Consider the following 23,394-nt stretch of genomic DNA (forward strand, 5'->3'; position numbering starts at 1 on the left):
TGGAATGTACATATTGCTGTAATAGGGCAGAGTGGCCACCATCTTCTGGCTGGATATACTGATGCACAAGAGCTGTATCCCAGGAGGTCCACAATCCTCTACTGAATGATTCATCACGTGCGATTCTCCCCTTTTGTGTGGATGAGTCGTGGACAAGCATTGCGCCATCAGCTTCGATACAATCTTGGAACAGAACTAAGCACATCGGATATTCGGATGCACATTAGCTAACTTTCTTAGTCGTGCATCCTTTCGCAGAAACCATATATCATCTACCCAGTTTTCCCACCGACACATTACGAAACCTTCCACCACTTTTGTCTAAAGAAGGACCACAGCCATGCTGGATCAGACCCATGAATTGCATACCACTGATACCCGTAGTAACCTGGTTCATGCTCAACAAGTATGCAAAAATAAATCAATAAATACCTTTATATGTCAAATTTCCAGGATACGACACCTCCTTGGAGGCAGTGTCTGCATTTGTTTTTTTCGGGGTGGGAACTAGAACACAAAGAATAGAGCGGTATTAGAGAGACAAATATAATCTTTTCTATCACCAATAAATGAACAGAAAAAAATAACAATTGTTATTTAGGTAGCAATACTCCTTGGAGTCATATCTTGTCAGTTTGTTATCCAACTGGTCACCTTACAAGGGCCTCCATCACAAGGGATTCTGAGGATTGCTCTAGGGTTCCTTGGGACATCCTGAGTTTATCCCAGTTTGCAAACGAATACTCCTAGACACACTGCGAACCATAGTTCACATTTCACCCTGGTCCAGGTGCTCACACCACCACACGAACGCCTCATGGTCCATGGAGAACTTTACTTACACCTGGAAAGGATCGTTTCCTGGAGCCCTGGGGGTTATGGATCCAGATTTCCACAGATTCACCTCACGTTTACATCTTCTGGAATTTCTCTGCCCCTGCTCGGATCTGCAACCGGTTCCTCTTTTCAGATCCCAGAGCAGTCCTAACTCTACAGGAGAAGCTCTACTTCTCAACACCTGCCCAGCTGCGTGTTCCTGGCTCTGTCCCCTCTTCAGTGCTCCGCTATGGTTTATTTTCCACAGAGTTTGCAAATTATTACTTAAGATATCTGGCCCATGGTTCTTCTGTGTTGTATTACCCCTTGCTGTTCCCTTGATATTTGGCATACGCGTTTCCTTCCTACTTTTGTCTGCGCTGGTGAAAAGTTTCCTTACTAGCGTGATTACCAAAAGGACATTCATAGGTAAGGATTGTTATGTTGATAGATTTTTGAAGCACTGGAATACCTATAAAAGGTATTTAAAGAAAGATGCAGCCATGAGAATGTAAGAGGCAACATTAGGCCTATCAATCATGCCTGTAATCTGCTGCAGTAATCAATATTTACAGTAAAGATGTTGATTATCGGAGTAGATGCGCTGTTACCAAAATGCGAGGTCTGGTACCCACTCTGGGTTCTAGATGATGCTGTCCAGGTGCCACAAATCGAAGACCTGTTCTCCCTGTGCTTGGATCGTACCAGGATCCAGTAACATGCATCCGTCAGTTCTGTCCCTGTTGGGAAGTCACCCTACTTCAGCACCAGGACGGCGTCGTACAATGTGATCATCTTGAACATGGCGGCGTGGACAAGACACTTCAAAGGCCCAGGTTACAGAACTAAGCAGAAGGGCCCACAGTTAACTGGATTAGGAAATGTGTATCAGTTGGGGTCTGAGATTTGATGGCTTCTCAGCACTGGGGGCACCTGCAATTTTAATAGCATTTATATAGCACTTACTACCCCATATGAGGCATCAAAGCGCTTTTTTGGCGAGTAGCACTACTCTGGAACCCAAAAAGGATTAGTGGTGATGAAATTAATTTGAGCGGTGGAAATGTTAGTCTGTTATTTGGATTGGAAAGGATAGTGGAGGGATAGAAGAGGGAAGGGTTTGCATTAGTATAGAGCTTGCTCCCCTGATGAGTTGCTGACGCGCTTTTCTCCGGGTTGCACTCTACTCCGGGACCCAAAATCCAAGAAGGATTAGTGGTGAATTAGTATAGGGAAATATGAAAGTATTTTGAGAGGTGGACATGTTAGTTTGTTATTTGGATTGGAAAGGATAGTGGAGGGATGGAAGAGGGAAGGGTTTGCATTATGTAGCCTGTAGGACATACTGCACTTGCTCAAGGCACGGGAAGCCCCACTGTGGTGTTGCAGGCGGGCTGCCTCAATCACGCTCCCCTCCAGGCCGAGTTAGGGCTCTGGAAGAGGGGTGCCAGCACACGCTCTTTCCCCAGTGCCTCTGCAGACAAGTTCAGCTTCTTCTTCTCGTATGGTTCTGGTGAATAACGAGAAGCAGGGCAGTTGGTTTTCAAGGAATGTAATAGGGGTGCATTAGCAGTGAGATCTCCAGCTGCACTGGAAAGGCCCTATAATCAACTGGGATCTTTAAACCTTCATAACCTGCTAGAAAACAAAGGCAGGCAGCCCGGGACTTGATTTTGCATTTGAAAAGTCTGCCAAGTGGCACGATGGCATAGGACACTATATCAAAAGAACATTCAAAAAGAAAAAAAAAAAAGAGTTAAAGGATAAAGAGATGTGAGAAATAATAGTAGGCATAAACTGAGCTGGTCAGATGGGTACATTTCTGAATACCAGCACTGATATTCATTCCAACCTGGCTCCTTACCTGAGAGGGAGCGGGTGAGAGTCTTGCTCTTCGCGTTTCTTTTCTCTCTGCACCACCTGTTCACATCCTTGTAAGAGAACAGCTTCAGGAAGAGCATGGTATAAATACCAAGCGTAAATATTGCACCCACTGTGAGAAAAAAAACAAAAAACAGATGCAACAATGTAGATTAGGTGCTAATGAAGCAATAGAATAGAGGTCCTTTTTTATACAGGGTAAGTACCATGAGATAAATGTATTATGCAAGCCTTTCAGCGTGGTGTAAAGGGCGACATGGCTTGAGGGAGTATAGCTCTTCGAGTGAAAGCCTGAGGTTTCTATGTGCTATAGCCTCATCAATGTCAACCTTATTTTTAGTCGAACTCACTCTGCGATCACATTTTTGGTGCTCTCTGAAAATCCTTTGTAGCAGATACCCATGGCACTGCTACAAATTAGTATTGATGTTTGAGAGGGCAATCCCTTCTACTCCTGGACTGTACACCTTCTTCAAGCCACCAGCACTGCTCTCACTCTACAGGAATGATCATGCAGTCTAGGAAGATGAAATATGACTTTACAGCACACCATCACCTGGCAGCAGGGGCCTCAAGTAAACAAAGGCTCTGACAAAGCCGCCATCTTCGATCTTCTACAGAGCAGGCACTCACACAGGGGGTCACTGGTATGGGACCCAACAGTTGATTGGCAGTTCACTGGCACAGGGTGTGTACATAATTGGGGCATGATGAGACTTTCAGCTAGCACCAAGTACCACTTTACATTCTGAGAAGATTACGCCTGTACTTAAAATGGCAAAAACAAAACTACAAGCCCTAAAATGCAAACTTCTACGGGACAAAGAAACACCTTGCAGGTATCACATGGCGCGAGCCACCTGCAAGCGATGCACGTGATCAGACGGACAATGTACTGCTATTATGTCTGATTTTTTGGTGTCCCACATTTGAGAGGCAAAAGCTTCTCCAAAGTAAAATTTTACAGAGTAATTCATATAGTACATACTGAAAGGGAAAGCCACTTACCGGCCCACCTGCGTCTCCTTCAAAGAAATGGTCTTTGAAATCAAACACTGTACGGTACACCTGGGAGCTGGTTCTCCAATCAATTTTATTAAATATATATTAAATACTTATTTTTCAACATAAAAAAACAATCTTGGAACCTTATCTTATGGCAATAGGTGCCCAGATTATTTTATTCTTTGGGGAGAAAGCAGATAGACTGGGGGCCCGATTAGCAGGTTCCCAGTCAGACTAGTCAAAAACAGCTTAGCACCAGGCAAAAAGTGGGTGTAACCATGCAGAAGGATCCTACCTTCCTACACCTATACTTTGGACAACTCAGAACAAGGCTTACGAAATGTCAGCCGATTTGATTCTTTATCATGCAGCAAGTTTGCAAAATGACAAAATTGGGGCAAGGTTCAGGAGATCAGTGCAAGCCGCATTGGTTGCAATCATGCAGCATACCAGATATAAGGTCCAGTGAATTATTCGCCGATCCTTTCACAATCGAAAGGCAATTTCTTTTCTCAAGAACATATTTTGGTGCCATTCAGACAGTCATGGTCTAACTTCTTTACGTCCCTTGTTAAACAGGCTTGCTGTAGGGTATGACACCATAGTGTCCTAGGCAGAAGTTCTGGAATGAACTCCCCTTGGAATGATTGACCACTGAATACCCCAAATCCCTGTTGACTCATCTCTTCTTTTGAGACCACTACTCTTTCCAATGATGCTTCGGTCCATCGCAGCAGTTTAGATCTACTGCAACACAAACCTTATACGCACATGCAGGTTTACAAGTTCCCATCAACAAAAAACATAAATACATACTTTACTTTTCCTACTTTGCCAACCACTGCAAACCCAAGAAGTGGGTTCCAATCATGATCCAGAGCTTTACCTGGAGTGATGGAGCGGACCATGAAGACGACGAGCACGGGTAAGCACAGGATGCTCAAGAGGTTAACCGTATGGAGGAACAGCCCAAAGCGCTCCGAGAAGGTCCCCTGCAAGGAGTCGAGAAAAGCATTAACTGCGGGGAAATAAAGTGGTGATTGAAATCAAGCCGTCCTTAACACATGTTTCACTGCACACAATAACTGGGATTGCAATACAATCTGTTGCAAATGCTAGGTTGCCTTCCAGGTAAATTTAACTGTAAAATTCTTAGGCTGTGCGCATGCACTGCTGGGCAGCGAAGTGGTAGTTAAGCATAACTTCGGAGTCTGGTCTATCCAGGATTCAGCATTCTAAAAGCTTCTGCTAAGAGAGGGGGAAATCCATTAAATAGCTTACAAGTGGATGTTAATATAAATAGGTGATGCAGGCCTTAATTTTTAAAACAGCCTCCGACTGACTCTGAAGGACAAATAATTGTGCTAGTTTCATCTTCCTAATCTGCAGAACACTAGTAGTCCTCTTTCCCATCCACAGGTGGAGGACCAGTCAGATGATGGTACTAGTAGCATCTTCCGCCTTCTGCAGGCTACAGCCCAGCATATAGTTGTACATGTAGCTAACAACTGCCTATTTCCAAGAGAAGGGCCAGGCGGATGGTGGTACTAGTAGCATCTTCTCAATAAGTCAATGACGGTCAAGGTAGATAGTTGTATTACTTGCATCTTTCCCACCTGCAGCTGAAGGACCAGGCAGATAATCTTACAACTAGCATCTTCCAAATCTACAGATAAAAGTAATGGAAAGGTTAGAATATCTGTTTTGTTCATTTCTAGTTTCAAATCTTTTTTATTGGAAACCACCAAGATGCAAACGTATGCAACATTTGTGCCAGCAGAACTTGAAATAAATTCTTGTGATCAATTTTGGCACTTGGTGATGCAATATTTTTTTTAATTAATTTACCAGAAATAACGTTTTTATTATAAACGTCTTACAAAATCAACACTGAATGTACATAGAGCTATATGGGCGCCCGTGGCTACCATAAAATAAATTGTGCCGGGTGTGTGAGATAATCTCGATAAAGTAATGCACTTATCTAGGATAATTATATTTCTAAAGTTACTCAAGCACACTGGCCTGAAATCTACATATTTACACCAGAGTGGGGAAGAATCCACGTTCATCCTTCGAGTTGTGAAAGTTGGTATAGCTCCCAGTTTAAGTTGGCATGATTTTGGACTCTAAATTACTCAACTTCACCAGGTATCTCAAGGAGTCTTATATCCTGTGGGTCAAGAGGGTTGTCCTGCATGCCTTATATTCAGAGCGAAGGTCCAGACAAAGAAACTCCCTGCATTTTTTTTTTTTTTTTTAAATATATTTTTATTGCAGAATCAGGATTAGAACCATCCAACAAGTCAACCCCTGCACCAATGGCACCCAGCACACAGTGCGACATTAATACAATACACAGCCGATTAGCCCACATCCCGGAGGCTGGGCGGCGCATCAACAAATCAGTTCACTAGAGGTGCCTCGGTGCATACCCTATTCGGGACACAGGTCAAATGTAGTGCTTCGTTTCTGCTTTTACCCCAGAACAACCTACCCACCCTCTCCATCCAACCCTAGGCCACTCCAATGTCAAATCACGAAATCATCACAACTACCTTCCTGGGCCCTCCGGTTCTGGGAGGTTGCCGCTAGCCGGCAATCCACCCCCACCTACGATCCCTTCTCAGTACCCTCCCCCCAACTGCTGCTAATGCGGGTTGCACCATCCCCCTCCTGCTCCAGGGTGACAGCTATCAGGAAGTGTTGGCCAGCAAGTAGTCACACGGAATCCCTACCTACAACTGATCAGTTTCTTCGCCTTCAGTCAAGTAGTCTCTCAATGCCTGCACCACCAACTCCCAGGACCGCGCCAGATCCAAGCTCTTCTCATTACTGGTTCTAGTCGCCTGGCGCATTCGTAACACACTCTCACAGCTCGACCACTTCACCAATTCATTCCTCCACCTCCGTACAGACGGCCCCTCTTTAGACTTCCAATGCCAAGTGATCTCACGCTGCGCCAGTATCAGACCCAACCCAATGAATTTGCTCGTAACCTTGGTCTTTTTGGTGTGCGGGAACCAAAGAAGCAGGCATGCGGCCATGTCAAAGTTCACCTCCCGATCTGTGACAGCATTCAAGAGGTCCCCTACTTCGGACCAGTAGTCCCCCAATTTCGGGCAACCCCACAGCATGTGGTCAAGATCCGCCCCAGGTTCCAAACATCGGGGGCACATGGCACCCAGCACCTGGAAGTGTCGACGCAACCTCTCCGGGGTCAAATATGCCCTATGGATCACAAAATAATGCACCTGTTGGAATCTCGCGTTCCTCGTTCCTTTCCAGGTCCTGTATAGCACCTGACCCCACACGGCGTCCGGGATTTGTCTACCGATGCTGGCCTCCCAGCGCGACTTCAACTCAACTAACGGGGCCAGACCTTCGTTTAGCATCCTATTGTGGAGGCAGGTCACCGCCTTGACGGTGCCCGCTGCCATCACCACATATTGGCACACCGCCGTCACCTCCGGTTCAGCCAATCCGCCCCCCCAATGCTTCTGCAGAGCCGCGACAACCGCCGCATGCAGCAAGAAGGTTCCACTCGGCAAGCCATATTGCTCCCGTAAGGTCTGGAACGGGGCCAGTGCCCCGTCCTCATAGAGGTCTCCTACCATCTGCAAGCCCAGGTCCTCCCACTCTAATAATCTGGCCCAGTCACCCCCGTGCGGCAAGGCAGTGAGCATTCCCAACGGGATCTCCGGGGCGTATGGCCGGCGCTTCCCAGCCCTCTTCATGTACCTGTTCCAGCACAATCTGAATGTCCATTCCTCCATCGTGAAGTCCCTACTGGCCAGCCTCTGCTGCATCACAATAGACGACAAGACATGCCTCCGAATGCCGACCCCCCGGCCTTCTTCAGGCCCCCTGAATTCTCTGGCCACGTTCTGCGTCAGGACCTGGAGCTGCGCTGCCAGATAATACAACTCCTAGTCGGGGACGGCCATCCCTCCCTCACACTTGGGCCTCAGCAGGGTGGTCAATGCCACCCGTCTGCGACCGTGGCCCCAGAGAAAGCCAGTCACCAACGACTTCAGTTCCCTAAAGACACTCTGCGGGATCCACACCGGCAGCGTTCTAAAATAGTAGAGGAGCCTCGGGAGTGCCACCATTTTCAACAGCGCCACACGGCCCAGTACAGACAGCGGGAGGGAGGCCCAAAAGGCCATACTGCCTCTCAGCGCCCTAATGCAGCGCCCCACATTCCCCTCAAGGAGGTCCGCCGCGTCGTGGTAGATGCGCACTCCTAGGTAAGTAAAACAAGAGGGTTCCCATACCACCGGCCTCGTGAGCTGCGGGCAGAGTGTGGTCTTCCGCAGCGGAAACACACAAGTCTTAGTCCAGTTCACCCTGAGGCCTGAGAGCCTCCCGAACCCGCTCAACATGTCCACCGCGCCCTTCCAGCGTCCGCCAGGTACAGTAACAAGTCGTCGGCATATAACGATATATAATGCGAGTCAAGTCCCTGCGCAATGCCGTCGAACACAACTCCCGTTCTAGCCTGTGCCGCTAGGGGCTCCATTGCCAGAGCAAAGAGCAGGGGGGATAGCGAGCAGCCCTGCCTCGTGCCCCTACAGACCGGATAAACCGAGGAGACCAAGGTCCCCAGCCGCACCCGCGCCTTAGCCGCGGAATAGAGCACTCTCGTCCAGCCCCGGAACCCCTCCCCAACCCCGAACTTTAACAGCACGCCATCTAAATAATCCCATTCCAAGCTATCAAACGCCTTTTCAATGTCAACCGACAGCACTACCGGGCCTGGATCCGCCAAGGCAGCACTATCAATGACCCCAATCAGCCGACGGATATTCATCGAGGTGCTTCTGGAGGGGATAAACCCCGCTTGATCCCTATGTACCAACGAGGTCATCAGCAGTAAGAGCCGGGTGGCTAGGATACGGCTCAAAATCTTATAGTCCACAGTCAGCATAGACAACGGACGATAAGAAGAGACTTCTAAAGCATCCCTGCCCGGCTTCAGCAGGGGCACAACCAGCGCCTCCGTCATAGAGTCAGGCAACCGCCCCAATTGTTTCGCCTCCGCATACACAACCTGCAGTCTGGGTGCCAGTACCTCCATAAATTTGGCATAAAACTCGATCGGCAACCCATCAACCCCAGGGGTCTTGTTCCGCGCCATATGACTAATCGCCCCTCTGATTTCTGCCAGGGTGACAGGGTCCCCCAGATCCCGGGCTTCCTCCTCATCCAATACCGGCAAAGGTATCTGATCTAAATAAACGCTAATGTCCGTGGCTTCCACTTCGAGGTGGCTGGCGTACAGGCCTGTGTAGTAGGATTGAAAGCGCCCCAGGACCGCTGACTGCAAATAGACCACCTCCCCATCCTCCAGTCGCACACTCATTACCGGACAACCTCTAGGGTTCGGGTCAGCCAGCTTCGCAAGGAGCGTGCCCACTTTATCGCGCTCCTCATGCACTTTCACCGCATACAACCTATAATCATAGCACCGCAATCTCTCCGTCTCAGTCGCCACCGCCTCCTTGGCACGCAACAAGCTGTCTTGCAGCTCCGGCTTCTCGGGCCGCCGCCGTTCCACCTCTCTCAGCACTTCCTCCGCCTTCGCAAGGTCATTCAGCACCGTCCCCCTCACAGTCAGAAACCGTCCCATACATACCCCCCTCGCCACCACTTTCATCGCATCCCATTCACTCGCTCTAGTCGCTGTCGACCCAGCATTGACCGTGAAGTAGTCGTCTATACCCTGTCGGACCGTGTCACAGAACACCGGGTCCTCCAGCGTCTCTGGACGAAGTCTCCACGTAGGGATCGCCGACCTCGCCAACTGCCACTGCACAGAGATCAGCAGTGGGTTATGGTCCGAGATGGTTCTAGACAAGTACTCGGAGTGAGTCACCACCTGCGCCAGAGACTCACAACACAGCACCGAATCCAATCGAACATGCAGATCATGCAGTGCTGAGAAGTAGGAGTAATCTCGAGTTTCGGGGTGCTGCGCCCGCCATACATCCACCAAGCCCCACCTCACCTGCCAGTCCTGCCTATGAGTCGCAAGTCTGCGCACTGGGGAGTCTACCAAAGGCGGGTGTGACCTGTCCAACAGCACATCCGAAATAGAGTTAAAATCCCCCGCCAGCAATATCGGGCCCGCCAAATAGTACGCCAGTGAGCGCGACAATCCCTCAAAGAAATGAGCTTGATCAGCGTTGGGGGCATAGATGTTACACAGCACCACTTCCCTACCACACAGCCTCCCTTCCACCACCACATAACGACCCTCCGGATCAATCTTCTGACTCGTGACTTGGAATGGCGTGCCCGCTCTGATTCATATTAACACCCCTCTGGCAAATGCTGAGTAAGTCGTGCCAAACACCTGACCCCGCCACCTCCTCTGTAACGCCTCACATTCCTGCTGTGTCAAGTGAGTCTCTTGAAGCATCGCTATCTGAACGCCCCGCCTCACCAAGTAGGCATGTACTTTGTGGCGCTTAACCATAGTTCGAATTCCTCGGACATTCCATGTGACACATTTCAAATTAGGTAACGTCCCCATAGAGCATCAGTCCCAACAGTGGCGCTCGCCAAGAAATGTGACCCGCATTGCAGCAATTGAACAACCCCTTCAAAACACACCCCATAACTCCCACTCCCCCTCTCCCCAGGACAGGGCCTAGTAACCCAGCTTCAGCCCCGTTCCAAACCTCAAACACCCAACACATCACACTAATCTGTGGTCGACACCACAGAAGACCTTAAGGGTCTAAAGAGGACTATGGAGCTCCGAACCAGGACGACAGAGCAACCACCCCGCGCCCACAGCCCAATGCTGCTAATGCAGCCCCATACCTGGCAGTCCAAAAGAGGTCAGGAGCGTCCAGGCCTGACAAAAAGTTCAGCAACCACGAGCATCACCCATTAAAGATACCATCCGATGTTTGCGGGGTAACCTCCGGCCCCTGCGCTCCCCCCGCCTCCAAGTCTTCATCGCCGGTCTTCTCACCTTCACCTTCGCCCTCCGAAGCCGAGCCCCTGGAGGCGTCATCTCGTTGTGAGCCTGTGATGTTCGCCGTGGCCTCCAACGCACTCTGTCTATCTGCCAGCATTTGCGCCTCACGCTCGGTCCGTTGGCGCCTATTCCGGGAGCGGATGCGCTGCGACTTCCTGACCCTGACCGGTTGCTCCCGATCCCTTGCGGGCCTGTGTGCCCGATCCGTCCCTGCACGATATAGTTCCAGCCAGGACCACGCTTCATCAGGTGTTTGGAAAAAGTGCGTCCTCTCATCAACGATGATCCGCAGCTTGGCCGGAAAAAGCAAGGAGTATTGATCCCCTTCCTCTCTCAGCTCTTTTTTCACCGACAGAAAAGAGGCCCTGCTCCTCTGCACCTCTTGCGTATAGTCCGGAAATAACGTCACCTTACTGTTGTCCACCTGGAAGGGCCCACGATCTCTCGCCCTTTGGATCAGCAGATCTCGGTCCTTATAGTGCAGCAGTCTGGCCACCATCGGTCGGGGCGGTCGGCCCTCCAGGGGAGGCTTCGCGGGCACCCTGTGCGCTCTTTCCAGGGAGAAGAAGGGGGAAAGGCCCTCCGGCGCCACCACTGTGCGGAACCAGTCCTCCAAGTAGGCCACTGCATCACCCTTCTCAATTTTCTCTGGCAGCCCCACCACCCGCACGTTGTTCCGGCGGTTGCGTCCTTCCGCGTCCTCTGTGCGACGCTCCAGATTCGCCAGTCGACGGATAACGTCATCAAGTTTATGCTCCGCCGTGACCACCGCCGGTTTCAGCTCTTGGAGCAGCAGTTCGTTGGATTTCACACGGTCAGAGAGCTTGGCGTGGTCCGCTCTCAGCAGGCCCAGCCCGGACGCCACCTGCGCAATATCTTGGTGCAGCTCATCCTTCGTAGCAGTGATCGCGGCCAAGATAGCATCAAGGCGGAGGTTTAGCCTCATTTCCTGTGTTGAGGCCTCCGTTGGGAAACCGCCACTCACATCCTCCGGCCCCCGGCTTCCCCTTTCAGGCGGTTCGGCGGCGCCAATTCCCTGCGCGGCCATCTTGTGTGCAGGTATTCAGCCACTCAAGCCGCCCCCTCGGACAATGTCCAGGCTCACCAGAAACGCTCAGCGGAGTGTCCCAACTAGCGCGGCTCACCAATCCCCAGGTCAAGCGGGAACTCGTGGCGCCAGCAGCACCCCACTCCCGGTCATCCGACAGTGTCCAATTCGGAAGAGCATTCCATGCTGCCCTCAGCCACTCACAGAACGTCCGCTAGGCCCACCAGGGCTAGGGGGAGCAGATTCCACTGAAGAGGCTGCCAGTGAGTTAATTGGGTTCCAGGGCACACTGAACACACTGCTCCTGGCAACACTGGTCTCCGTGAAGCACCATGCACGGTGGGGCCCAGCACCTCGTTGGCAGTTCGGCGTAACCTTGCCCTCCACCGGGCGGGACCCCTGCCAAGGTCCGGGCTCGCGGCCACCGCCTTGTCTGCTTGTGTCCCGGGAAGGTCAGGCGCCTTGGGTGGTCCCCCTCCCAGCGCCCCAGCTGCTTGCCGCACACCTCCGTGTGCCGTCGGCCCCCACTGCGGTCCGGCCGGTGGGCGAGCAGCCACACAGTTCAGCAGTGCCTCCGCCGGCACAGCGCAATCCCAGGCTCCGCTTTCGCGCTGACCGAGGGATCGGGTGGGGGAGGGGGGGCCCCTCCTGCCGGCAAACCCCCTCCGACCTCCTCCGCACTCGGGGCCCGCTCCTATGGGTCACCGCTCTACCCGCCGCCGCTCGAGGGTTCCACAGGCGCCTGCAGCTGCTCCGGTGCCCCTCACCGCTCCGCTCCCGGAGCTATCGCGCAGTCGGCGCCGCCATCTTTCCTTTGTTTGCTCGCCGGAGTGAGCCGAGCACTACGTCCTCCCGCACTCAGCAGCCAGAGTTCCGACCGGGGTCAAACGCTCTCCAGGTGGTCAGCGCCCCCTCCGATCCACATTCCCAGCCACCAGGCGACACGGGGCGACGTTTGGCAGGAGAAAAGACGGGACACGGCGCGGAGCAACTCGCTCACGCAGCCATCCCGGTCGGCACCGAAACCACGCCCCCCCAACTCCCTGCATTTTAATCTATCATCTGAGCTACAGCACCATGAATTTGTTACCAGTTGACTGTCCATGCTCCTCAACGAATAATCAACGCTGCTCCTCCAATCTCCTCCCCAACTCCCTTTGATGGTTTAGGTCCAGTCTACTCCCAAATACTCCCATTGGTCACCTAAGCTGCCTGAAACAAGTCACTTCAGGAACAGAGGAAGGGATTCCTAACCCTACCCAATAACGATGTTCCTTTAGCGCTAGCCAGCCCTCAGTCGGAGTGGTGCTGGACGCAGCACACATGCAAACTTCCTCAACCACTGGGCTAGGATTATCTCCTAATGTAGTGGGGGCAATAGAAGAGGTCATCTTTCTGGCAATGGGGACACTAGGCTGGCATCACTGCTGCCAATTCCATAAAAAGGTGATCTGTAGAATGCACCACCAGGAGTTTGTCAAGGTAAGAAGCAAAGGGAGCCAAGGAGGTATGAAGAGAAGGAAATCACGTGGGAAGAGCAATCTTATGAAAAGGAAATCTCATGAGAACCAGAAGGACAGAAAGGAGGCCCCACAGGACCACTTGCTTCAATGGAAAAGTTTGTTCTGAAGTGCGCAGGGTTAGCAGCTTTCTAATCTTCCTTTCTAACACTGTTCGCACCAGAACCGTTGTAGTGTAGTGCTGAGTAGTGCAATATATGCTTTTACCAATAAATTCAGGAAATATTTTGAGACCTATGCAAGGTCTCTGGTAGAGGTTATTCCTCAAAGTTTGCCACTGGTTTTAGTGCAAAAGTCAAGATTTTGTCTGCAAGAGGAAAATTGGCTGGCGCCAATGATGTCGTTGATCATATAAATCATATGGGCGCAAATAGAGCTGCTGGCTTGGTTTGCTTCAATGGGGCTCTCGTTTAACTTGTCGTCAAACTAAATCCCTGGCACCAGTCTAGGATCTCTACTGGTGCCAGGGCTGGGCCCGGCCAAAAATGAAGATGCTCCCTTAGAGCAGTACCCAGTCTTACTCCATGAACAGCACACGTAGACGCAGAGTGCTGTGGAGCGAACATGCCTCCTCAAAACGCATTCATTTTCTCCCCAAGTCATTACAACGACTTGCAGTGGGGGTGGGGGGGGGGGATGGCTGGATGGTGGAATAGTATTATTTACTATTCCAACTCCAGTCTGTGCAACAGTAGGGAAGGTGTTGGATTTACATTCCAACACCTTCTGACCCCTTCACAAGTCGTTATGACTTGCGGGTAATGGTATGCGTTGTTACAACGCAGTCGTTGTAATGACTGCATTGTAATAGCCTGTGGGGAAAAGGATTCATGGTAAACAATGTTTACATTGTGGTGCATCATGGTATGCAGTTACTACGGTGTACAGGGTCGACATCTACGTTTCATGGCCTGCATGTTTACGCCCATGGATGGAACCAAATCAGGGAAAACGGTAATTTGTTATTTTCACTTTTCAAATCTTAAGCTAAAACAGCAAACACATTAGAAAATTATTTTCTAAGTATTTGAGAGTCGTCAAAATTATTTCCAGATGATTATCAAAGCAAACATAGGCATAACACATGGATACAAAAGAATACTGAACATATTTTTAGCCTTGTAGAGTCACAAAATGTAAACAAAGCTAATTTTCTTTTCTTTCATAAAGTTAACAACCCTAGCTAATGAAGATGGGTCAACACACTTACTTTAACACTATTGCACCTGAAGTTAGCTTACCGTTGCCAGTTTCCTTTCTAAGTGCAGAGCAGCTACAATAAAGACATTAGACACTGGAGGAAAAAAAGGAAGAAATTAAATAAAAAATAGGCAGGCTGATGTCAATAGCATTTCTCAGTACATGAAAACAGGACATCTAAAGCACACCCAGAAACCCTACATAGCTGCCATGTCAAAATTAAGAGACCCTTGGCTAGGTCAATGCTTCAAGAACTCACCACACCCACTTTAATGAAAATAAAACATTTTCATAATCCTAGAAACTGTTATTCTCCTATAGAACGAGTTAAAATGAGCATTGTAAAGCCTCCCTCTTTCACTCCAACAGTCCTGTGTGAGGACAGGTGAGCAGCTATTTTGTTTTAGCTGACAAATTGCATTTTCCTTCTTCCATGTTGAAAAGTTGTTTAGTTGTAATTAACGCTCTTCTTTGTGGCTAAGTAACCCATATAACCAGTTCCACGTGCAACAGGATCTGATAATATATAAAAATACAATAGAATTTAAAACAAAGATTGACAAAGCCAACAAGTCTCGCAGATGCAAGAGCTATTGGCATGGCCGAGGTCTTTTAGCAAGTTTACCACAGCGCGGCTGAAATTTAGAAAACAAAGCGATATGATGTAGTTATCGCTGGCCACGTCAAGGCTTTTTTATTTATTTTTTGACTGGCAAGTGGGGTAGAGCAAGCAACAACACGGAAGGGGGTGGGGTGAATAAGGCATATATGCAGTGCCCTGGGTAGAGCACAAGGTGGGCTTGTACAGATTATTGCTGGGAGGGGTGGGAAGCAGGGGTGTGGGCAGATGGTGTCGAAGGCAGAAGTTAAAGCTGGATAGGGCAGCAGGGACGAGAAGCGGGGGAGAAATCCGAAGGGGCAGGTGGGGAAGCAAAGAGAAGCAAATGGACGAGAGCCAGCTAAACATGGAGCTGGGAGGGGAGAAGCACATGGAGGAAAACAGCAAGGGGTGAAGCACATGAAGGTACACTCTTGGGAGGGGGCAAAAGCACAAGCACTAATAAAGAGCAGCACATGTGCATCACGTGAAATACACACGAGAGGGGGAGGGGCGCCTGTACACTCTTGCACTCATTTGGAGTGCCGCCACTAAAAGAAAAAAGTATCTCTGAAAGAGCGAGCAGTGGAAGGACGCTGGGCATGGGCGCAGTGCTTGGACCATGCTCCAAAGGGTGGACAAACAATAAGGAAGTGAAGCAAGCACACACTGACCAAAGAGAAGCAAGGACACAAGTCTCAGGAGAGACTCAAAATGGAAAAAGGATATTGCCATAAAAAAACCTTGAAAAGGAGCCTTAAAATAGGGGGACCTAAAGTGCCTGCTGACAGTACAAGGGAATTCTGAAGAGTCAAGACAGGCCCACTTACCAAGGACAACACAGAGCAATATGGCTGTTCCGACAAGCAAAACTGAGCAAATCCTCTGAACAGCTACAGGCTTCAAAGGTGCAAATGAAAGTGGCTGAAACGCAATACCAACAATGAACGTGGCCATGTATGAAACACAACCTGTTGTATTGACAGTATCTGAGGAGTTTTGTTAGCTAAGAAAAAAAGGTAAAAACCTGGAGGACAGATTGAGAAGAGATAACATCAGAATACGAAACATGTCTGAAGCCACGGGAGGAGAGGAGACATTTTGGAGAATGTTCGACATGTCCATCAAAGTGGAACTGAAAAGGTGGCAAGCATAGTTGGAGCACACAATAGAAGCTCCATGCAGGTCAGATATGGGAGCATACCCAAGAGCCGCTTTGTCAAAAACGTCTCCCTCGTCCATAAAGGAGAAGGAACTATGGGAACCCAGACATTGATATGCAATAGAATGTCAAGGCTGTAGAATGCAACTGTACCATGATTTGTCACAGGTAATGCTGAAAAGAGGGCACTGCACTAGGTGACAAGGGAACTGAGATCTAGACGACGTAGCAATAGGAGGGTCTTTCCATTTGCATTGGCGTTTCAGCTGAAGAGAAAGATTCATGTCATCAGGCACCCCGAGGAGGGGAAGCCATACATGAGATATCTTAGAGGGATTAAAGGAGCTGTCAGCGGACACTGAGTGCCAACTCATTTGGCAGCAGATGGGAACGAGACTGCAGAGGTTGGAAACAAGGCAGAGGCAGCTCACCTGCTAAATACATCATGAAATCAGGTCGCTGCTCACTCAGCAACAGAAGGAGGTCAATGTCTATATACACAACGGATAGCTCACTCTAATGCAAGACTATAGTTTACAGGACAGTCAATTTACATGCATCTGAAGTTGGTGGGTGGGGTTGGAGAGGGGAGTGAGAACACACTTAGGTGCTTCTAATTCCCAACTATGAGTTTCTGCGTATACGGTGATTCAGTTATAGTTATTGATTGGGCTACAAGGAGGGTAGGGAGGACTGACCCAAGATTACCTACAGGATCTGTTGTTGGAAACAATGGGGCAGGGGATAACCTTTGTCAGACATCACTCCAAGAACCTATGGTACGACTGCTTACTAGGAAAGCGTTTGACGACATCAGTCAGGTCCATTACCTGATTGGAAATGCTGCACACAAATAGTCGATTTCAGCCTTAGACATGGAAAAAATATTTGATCGGATGGAATGGTCCTTTCCGAGTAACACGCTAGGCAAATTTGGACTAATTCAGAGAAGTCGAAGATACTGGGCAGGCTACAAATGGCCAAGGGTCTGAATAATAGTGAATGGAGATAGAACTTCTTAATTTGATTTTTCAAAGGTGTCCAGGCTTGGATGCTCCCGGTCCATACTGTTTTGGTGGCTGAATCCTCAGCTCAAAAAATATGCCAAGAAACAGGAATACACTCCGTAAGATAGACTAAAGTATACGAAAAAGTATTGGGTGCGGCCAGAGTGACTACCAGTGGCTGAGATAGATTCAAGCATTCCACCCATCATTTTGTTTCTTGATACAATCAGAAGATTAAGTACTTCAGGATCAATGTAATCCATCATTACAGTCTTTAAGGATAACAACCCAGAACATTTTAAAGAAATAAGGAGAAACCTCAAAAGACGGGAAACTATGTGTATATCACGGCTGGGCAGTATTGTGGTAATAAAAATGAACTTCTTTCTAAGATTATGGTACCTGTTCCAGGCAATTCCAATTTAGATTACCAGACAAAATTGAACAGAAATTAAGTCTGCTGGTAACACTTTCATATGAAATGGGAAAAAACTCCAATTATCTCAGAAAACCTCTTATAAAAAGCCACAGAGAGGGACGGACTCAGCAAGAAGTATTTAAACGTCCGCTCAACTCAGGATAGTGTTTGAACAGGTGCTACAAGTCATTGAAAAGCAAACGGATGAGATATGAGGGACAGTCTGATATGGGATAGATTTTGGTACCCAAACATCAGACCCAGGGTTGGTTATGTCTGACATGAGACCTCTGAAGGAAATATGGTATGAGACATCTAGAGAAGAAGGGATTGCAACACTTCCATTTCCTTGGACCCTTTCACCCCCATACATCCGGAAACGAGACTTGACACTGACTCTAAATGGGGTCAGTGTAAATTCTCTGAAACAGAAGACAGGGATAGTAGGATGTTAGGAGGCCTTTTCAGTTAAGGCAAGACCGTTTGAGAATTGTAAGAAAACCTATGGGATAGACAATCCAGAAAGTCTCATTTTAAAATCCACCCCTAGTGTTAAACCATAGATTAGAAAATTAGGATTGAGATAACTCATGCCTTTTTGAGAAATTGTTTGTGGTCACACCAGTGTTTGAAGGTACATTGGAAGGAATTATTAAACCATCTAAACGGAGCACCACTGGGCCTACTCCCCTGTTCTACGAAAGGACTTATGACAAATAGTTGGATATTGGCAACTCGCATGTCATTAGCATCTACCCAGGAAATAGCAGCAAACTAGAAAAAAACACAATGCCACCATAAATTGACAACTGGATGAGAAGAATGTGGTCATAGCAGCCATGGAGATGCTGACAATGCATCTTAGGACCAAAATATTTAAAAAGAATACAAACATCTGCAACCCACATATACGATTTGGACAGATGCAAAGCCCTAGAACATTACAGATGTCAACTCTTTGCTGGTATAAAGATTATGAAGTAATACATATATATGTTGCCATTGAAATATTGTAAAAGGGTTCGAGAGGAAACCGTTTCCCAACATGTGAAAGAGGACTGGGTGTTGGACAATAGATTTTTGCATACTAGTGGTAGCTATAGTCCCTCTCTGTACCTGCTGAAGTGGGAAGGGAAGAGGGAGGTTTACGGAGTGTCAAGGGTACATGGATAAGAAGTCAACAGTTCATGTGAGAACAGTGGCCTTGCACCTGTCGATCAGGAATTTGTTTTAAACCAATAAATTGTGTTAAAAAGAATTGACCCCAACTTGTATACTGTAAATGCTCTGAACTACCACCATGGAGCAATGACTTCTTAATAGAGAATAGAGGACTTAGATGCCCTTTATTAGTTAGATAAATCAAGTCTTTCAATCACTTTAAAAGGTTCACTTTTTCTAGCCCTAACACCAGCTGCCAAAAGATGAAGTACTGCAAGACTGCACCAACATAGCATTCGGTAACTAAAACTTCTCACTCAAGGACTCACCAATGATGAGACAAAGTGACGGCCAGCTGTAGGGATCCTTGACGAACAGGGACACGACTTGTATGGGATCAACCAGAATTCCGTATCTGTAACGAAAGGACAAATAGTAAGTACTTGAAACTTTGCTCTGATCAACGAGGAGAAAGAAACCGGCACAGGATCGGAGGCAGACAAGAAATGAGAACACGTATTTTTCCAATGAAAGCAGGACAAACCACAAGTCACTCAAACAATCAAATCTCAATTTATGAACAATTTCTCTGCAATGTCAAGGCTGGTTTTCAGCAATGATGGATCTGATGGCACTGCATTCTTAAACCACTACACAGGACTTTTAGAAGTGGACAATTCTCATTTATTGCTACAGAAAGAACTTCTTGTCCTGCTGGTTAGTGTTTTTGCTGCATCCCAGTGTCCAGCTTAATGCATTACTATTTTTTTCCTTTTAGTGTTTGTGGAGAGGAATAGCGGCTGAGCACGTAACCAACACAGAAACACTGACCGACAGTGGAGCCAATCCAGTCTTTAACACGGTAGACGTCCTAATGCAGTCATGTGTTTGCTATTTGCAGCGGATTCCTTTCCCGCCTATTTTGAGTGGTCAATAATGTTGCCCTCCAATTCCAGGCATTTGTCATACTTTATGTGAAAAAGAGGTTACTTCAGAGTATCTTAGAGAAATTTTCTTTGTGTCACTCTTGGTCAAACCAATCGCATACACACAATACAAGGTGGTGGAAGAGACCCAACACTATTCCCAGAATGCCTCCATAAGAGCTACAAATCAACTCTGTAGCATAATCTTGCAAGGATAGATGCTTTGACTAGTTTACTGGCAATTGTTTTCAACAGCTTTTTTTCCTCTGGAACAAGTAACGCCTTATTCATTTGCCTTTAATCCTAAAGTAGTTCATCTTCACATCTTAATGGAGGCTGCTGTGTGTTTATGCTGTGATGTAACTCCTCTTTTCATTTCTTATGTGTCCAGCTAAAATATTGCCAGTACTCATTGGCACAGATAAGAATTTAGAATACTAAAAGTGGAGATTAAGGACTGTATAACATTGCTCTTTTCAGGACACAACAGCTAAACAATCAAGAAAGGGAAAATAGCTGAGAAAGAGATAGTAAACAGCTGGGTACTAAGAGGCATTTAGTTGATAACCTGCTTGGACACCCAGTCTCCTTATACATTTCTTGGTGAGCCTGTACAATCACTGACCAGGTGGCGCCCTTAACTGCACCGCACGAACAATGGCCTAAAATGCGAAGGTGGAGGAGTCGTCAGGAGAAGGACCTGCTAGAGAAAACTGGGATGCAACAAAGACGCAGGAGTAACCAGGCCAAGTCTGCAGAGTTGGAGAACATTATCCGGACTCTTAACAGTCAGCAGGGAGAGGCTTAGTCAATTTCTCCCTGCAGGAGGCCTCCAGCAGCACAGTGCCCAGAGGTTAGACTGGATGGACCCTCAGATCCAAAGGAAAAGCTGAGCTCCATTTGGTGTTTTATCACAACTGGCAGCAAAAGATGATTTAGATCCCAAATGGATCTTCAAATTAGGAGACTTTACAGTTCCCCGGTACCCTCACCGCCACAGGTGGCTGAGTAAGCGATGCCCTCTGTAGGAACTGGGTTCACCAGATCCCCGGGGGTAGCCTGGCTCGAGCGGGTAGGCACCCGAAAGCTCAGGTGTTAAGCAACTGCACAGCACACGCATCCACTGAGACAACCAATGCAAGCAAAGACTGAGACCACACCAGTATGTTTGATTCAAATACATAAGTTTTATCTAAGAGCAAGATCAGGGCAATCAAAAACCACTGTAGTGATAACTCATTACCTTTTCTTAAAAGCACATATTCTGCATTGCTCAGCCATAAATACATAAATAGATAAATAGTAAATAGTAAAAAAAACTGGAAGCCTGGCATCAGACTTGCTCCCAGTCAGCACCTGCAAGGAATTCCTTATAGAGACATTCGAATAACATTTCTTTACTGAGCAATAAACATCATCACAGGAGCAATTTAGGAGATAACTGTGGGCATTCATAAAACATTGTAGTAGGCCAGAATAACCATTTCAGTAGGTGAGCAGACCATGCATTAGGCAGAAATAAACATCACATCAGGCATGAGTAAACCACCTATCCGGCCTAAAAGGAGCAGTTCAGATCTCCAGAATGGACCACTCGTAAAGCCACAGGGTCCGGTGTTCCACTTTACCCCAGACAGGGGTTAACTTAACTAGCCCCAGATCCAGGGGTCTACCAAAGTCTTGGCCCCGTTCAGGGGGCTCTCTTTGGGCTAACAAGGGCCAATGGGGCCCATCAACAAAGTGCCCCAGGGGAGGGCAAACTCGGGGCCTCCTCTGGCCTTATGCTCGGCTCCCCGGGGGTTACCTGGTCTCTTCGGCTCCCAACGGAGCCCTTGCGTTGGTTCGGGCAGGATGGGAGGGCCCCCCTGCCCTCCCGTGGGCCTTCGGGTGGTTTCTAGGCCCTCCGGGGGCCTGAGCTGGCAGGTGGGGGCTCTCGGGCTCCTCCGGAGCGTTCGTGCCGGCGCCTCTCCCGGTCTCGGGCCTACACAGGCTTCCTCGGGCCCAGGACCAATCAGGCGACGGCAGGGAGGAGGTGCGCCCGCAGCCGCCAATAGCAGTGCGGCCTGCAGGGGCGCATCGTCAGCGGCCAATAGGAGCGCGGCGGGGGCGGAGTCTCTTCCGACGCCCCCGTCACGTGAGGCAGGTCGGCAGAAGCTTCAGGCCTAGCGAGGCCTGACTAAAATACGCGGCGGCCTTCCTCAAGCTCTGGAGGCCGCCGTGGGATCCCTTCACAATCGGGTCGGGCGCGGTGATCGGCAGCAAGCGCTCCAGCCACAGCGCTCGGGGGTAAAGAGGCGGCTCTTCAAAGGACCCTCAGGAGAGCCCGGGCTGCAGCTGTTAGTCCGGGGATACCGCGTGACAGAGTCACAGCGCCGAGGAGGCACGGCACCGGGGCACAGGGCAGCACAGCGCTTGAGGGACAGTAGCGCTTCAGGGATCACAGCGCTCTGGGGGATGCAGGCAAGTCTCACGCAGCCCAGCGCTTTTCCGGCACAGCCTATCTTGAACAGTCTAGCGCTTGGAGGCAGATCACAGCTCTTTCAAAGGGGCACAGTAGAGGGGCGCTGGGTAGGCAGGGCAAGCAGCACCACATGGAAGAGGATGTAGGACAGCAAAGGGGGGTTAGGCAGGTCCGCGCAGGCCCAGATGAGGGGCGCAGAAGGGACACAGTCCGGTACCTGTTTAATCCTCAGTAGTCCTGGCAGTTAGATTTGTTCCTGGCGCTTGATGGTTCCAGCGCCCTTGAGAGGTTACAGTCTCTTGGTTTCTTGAGGAGGGGGGTGGGGGGGGGGGGGGGTTGAGTTGAAGGCTTTCCTCAGCAGGTCACTTCAGGTGGTCCCTGGGTTCCCCTCCCGCCGGGCCAGATCAGTGGGCTAGTTCAGTGTTCCTTACTCAGCTTGGTGGGCAGCGCCTAAACCCTGTCACCCCCAGTGGTATAGGTTCCTGACTAGGCCCTACCGCCTAAGTCTCCTGCGTAGGGTCCCCCAGGTCAGTGATGCCCCAACTGACTAGAAAGTTTACCTCCCTTTACTTTTATAGTGGCAGTTGGCAGTTGGTGACCACCCCCTCATTCCGGAAGGTTCCAGGAGCTTCCCTAGTCTAGCTATGGGCAGGTAAGGCAGGCTGGTATTGCTACAATGTTTAGGGGTTCCAGCCAGCTCCTGGTAACTAGAGTGCGCCTGAAAAGACCACGCCGCAGTAGCAGGGGTCAGTGGCAGCCATGTTGGGGGAAGAGAGCACCTGCACCTTAGCATTGATTAGTAATGGGAAGGTGCCCAGAGACCTAAGGCCAACAAAAAGAAGGTGGGAAAAAATGAGGCAAGGGCGAAAAAAATAGGGAAAGACCACCCTAGGGCTGACAGGTCTAACACCCTCCTACGAAAGACTGTGTCTGCAGGTTGGGAGTTGTTCTGCTGTGCTACCTCACCAACAGAAAGGGTACTCGACACCGCTCTGGTAGCGAGACCCCCATAATCATCTCCCAACTCTCGTCTCCGATGAAACTCAGGGCAGGTGGGATCACTGCACAGACTAATGTGCATTCAAGGCGGGCGGGTTCTCCAGCACATGTAGCACAGACATGAACTTGAGGTCAGTTTCTCAAACAGGAGATGGAGGTGACAATAGTGAACTGCTGCAAAGGGTTGATAAACTCACATCC

The 23,394-nt window shown here is 49.1% G+C and overlaps 1 protein-coding gene across 1 annotated transcript in view; it reads right to left on the reverse strand.

The window, feature by feature from the left end:
* DGAT1 (diacylglycerol O-acyltransferase 1) overlaps positions 1–23,394 on the reverse strand; it is a 151,983-nt gene that overhangs the window by 52,907 nt on the left and 75,682 nt on the right. Inside the window, exons 4-8 of the mRNA XM_078686451.1 lie at positions 19,137–19,222; positions 14,503–14,555; positions 4,589–4,694; positions 2,681–2,809; positions 433–507 (exon numbers count right to left, since the gene is read on the reverse strand). Of these exons, the coding sequence (XP_078542577.1) occupies positions 433–507; positions 2,681–2,809; positions 4,589–4,694; positions 14,503–14,555; positions 19,137–19,222 (449 nt within the window). The remainder of the gene's footprint in view (positions 1–432; positions 508–2,680; positions 2,810–4,588; positions 4,695–14,502; positions 14,556–19,136; positions 19,223–23,394) is intronic.

The sequence above is a fragment of the Lissotriton helveticus genome, chromosome 4_1 (genome assembly GCF_964261635.1).
Source record: "Lissotriton helveticus chromosome 4_1, aLisHel1.1, whole genome shotgun sequence".
Lineage (NCBI taxonomy): Eukaryota > Metazoa > Chordata > Amphibia > Caudata > Salamandridae > Lissotriton > Lissotriton helveticus.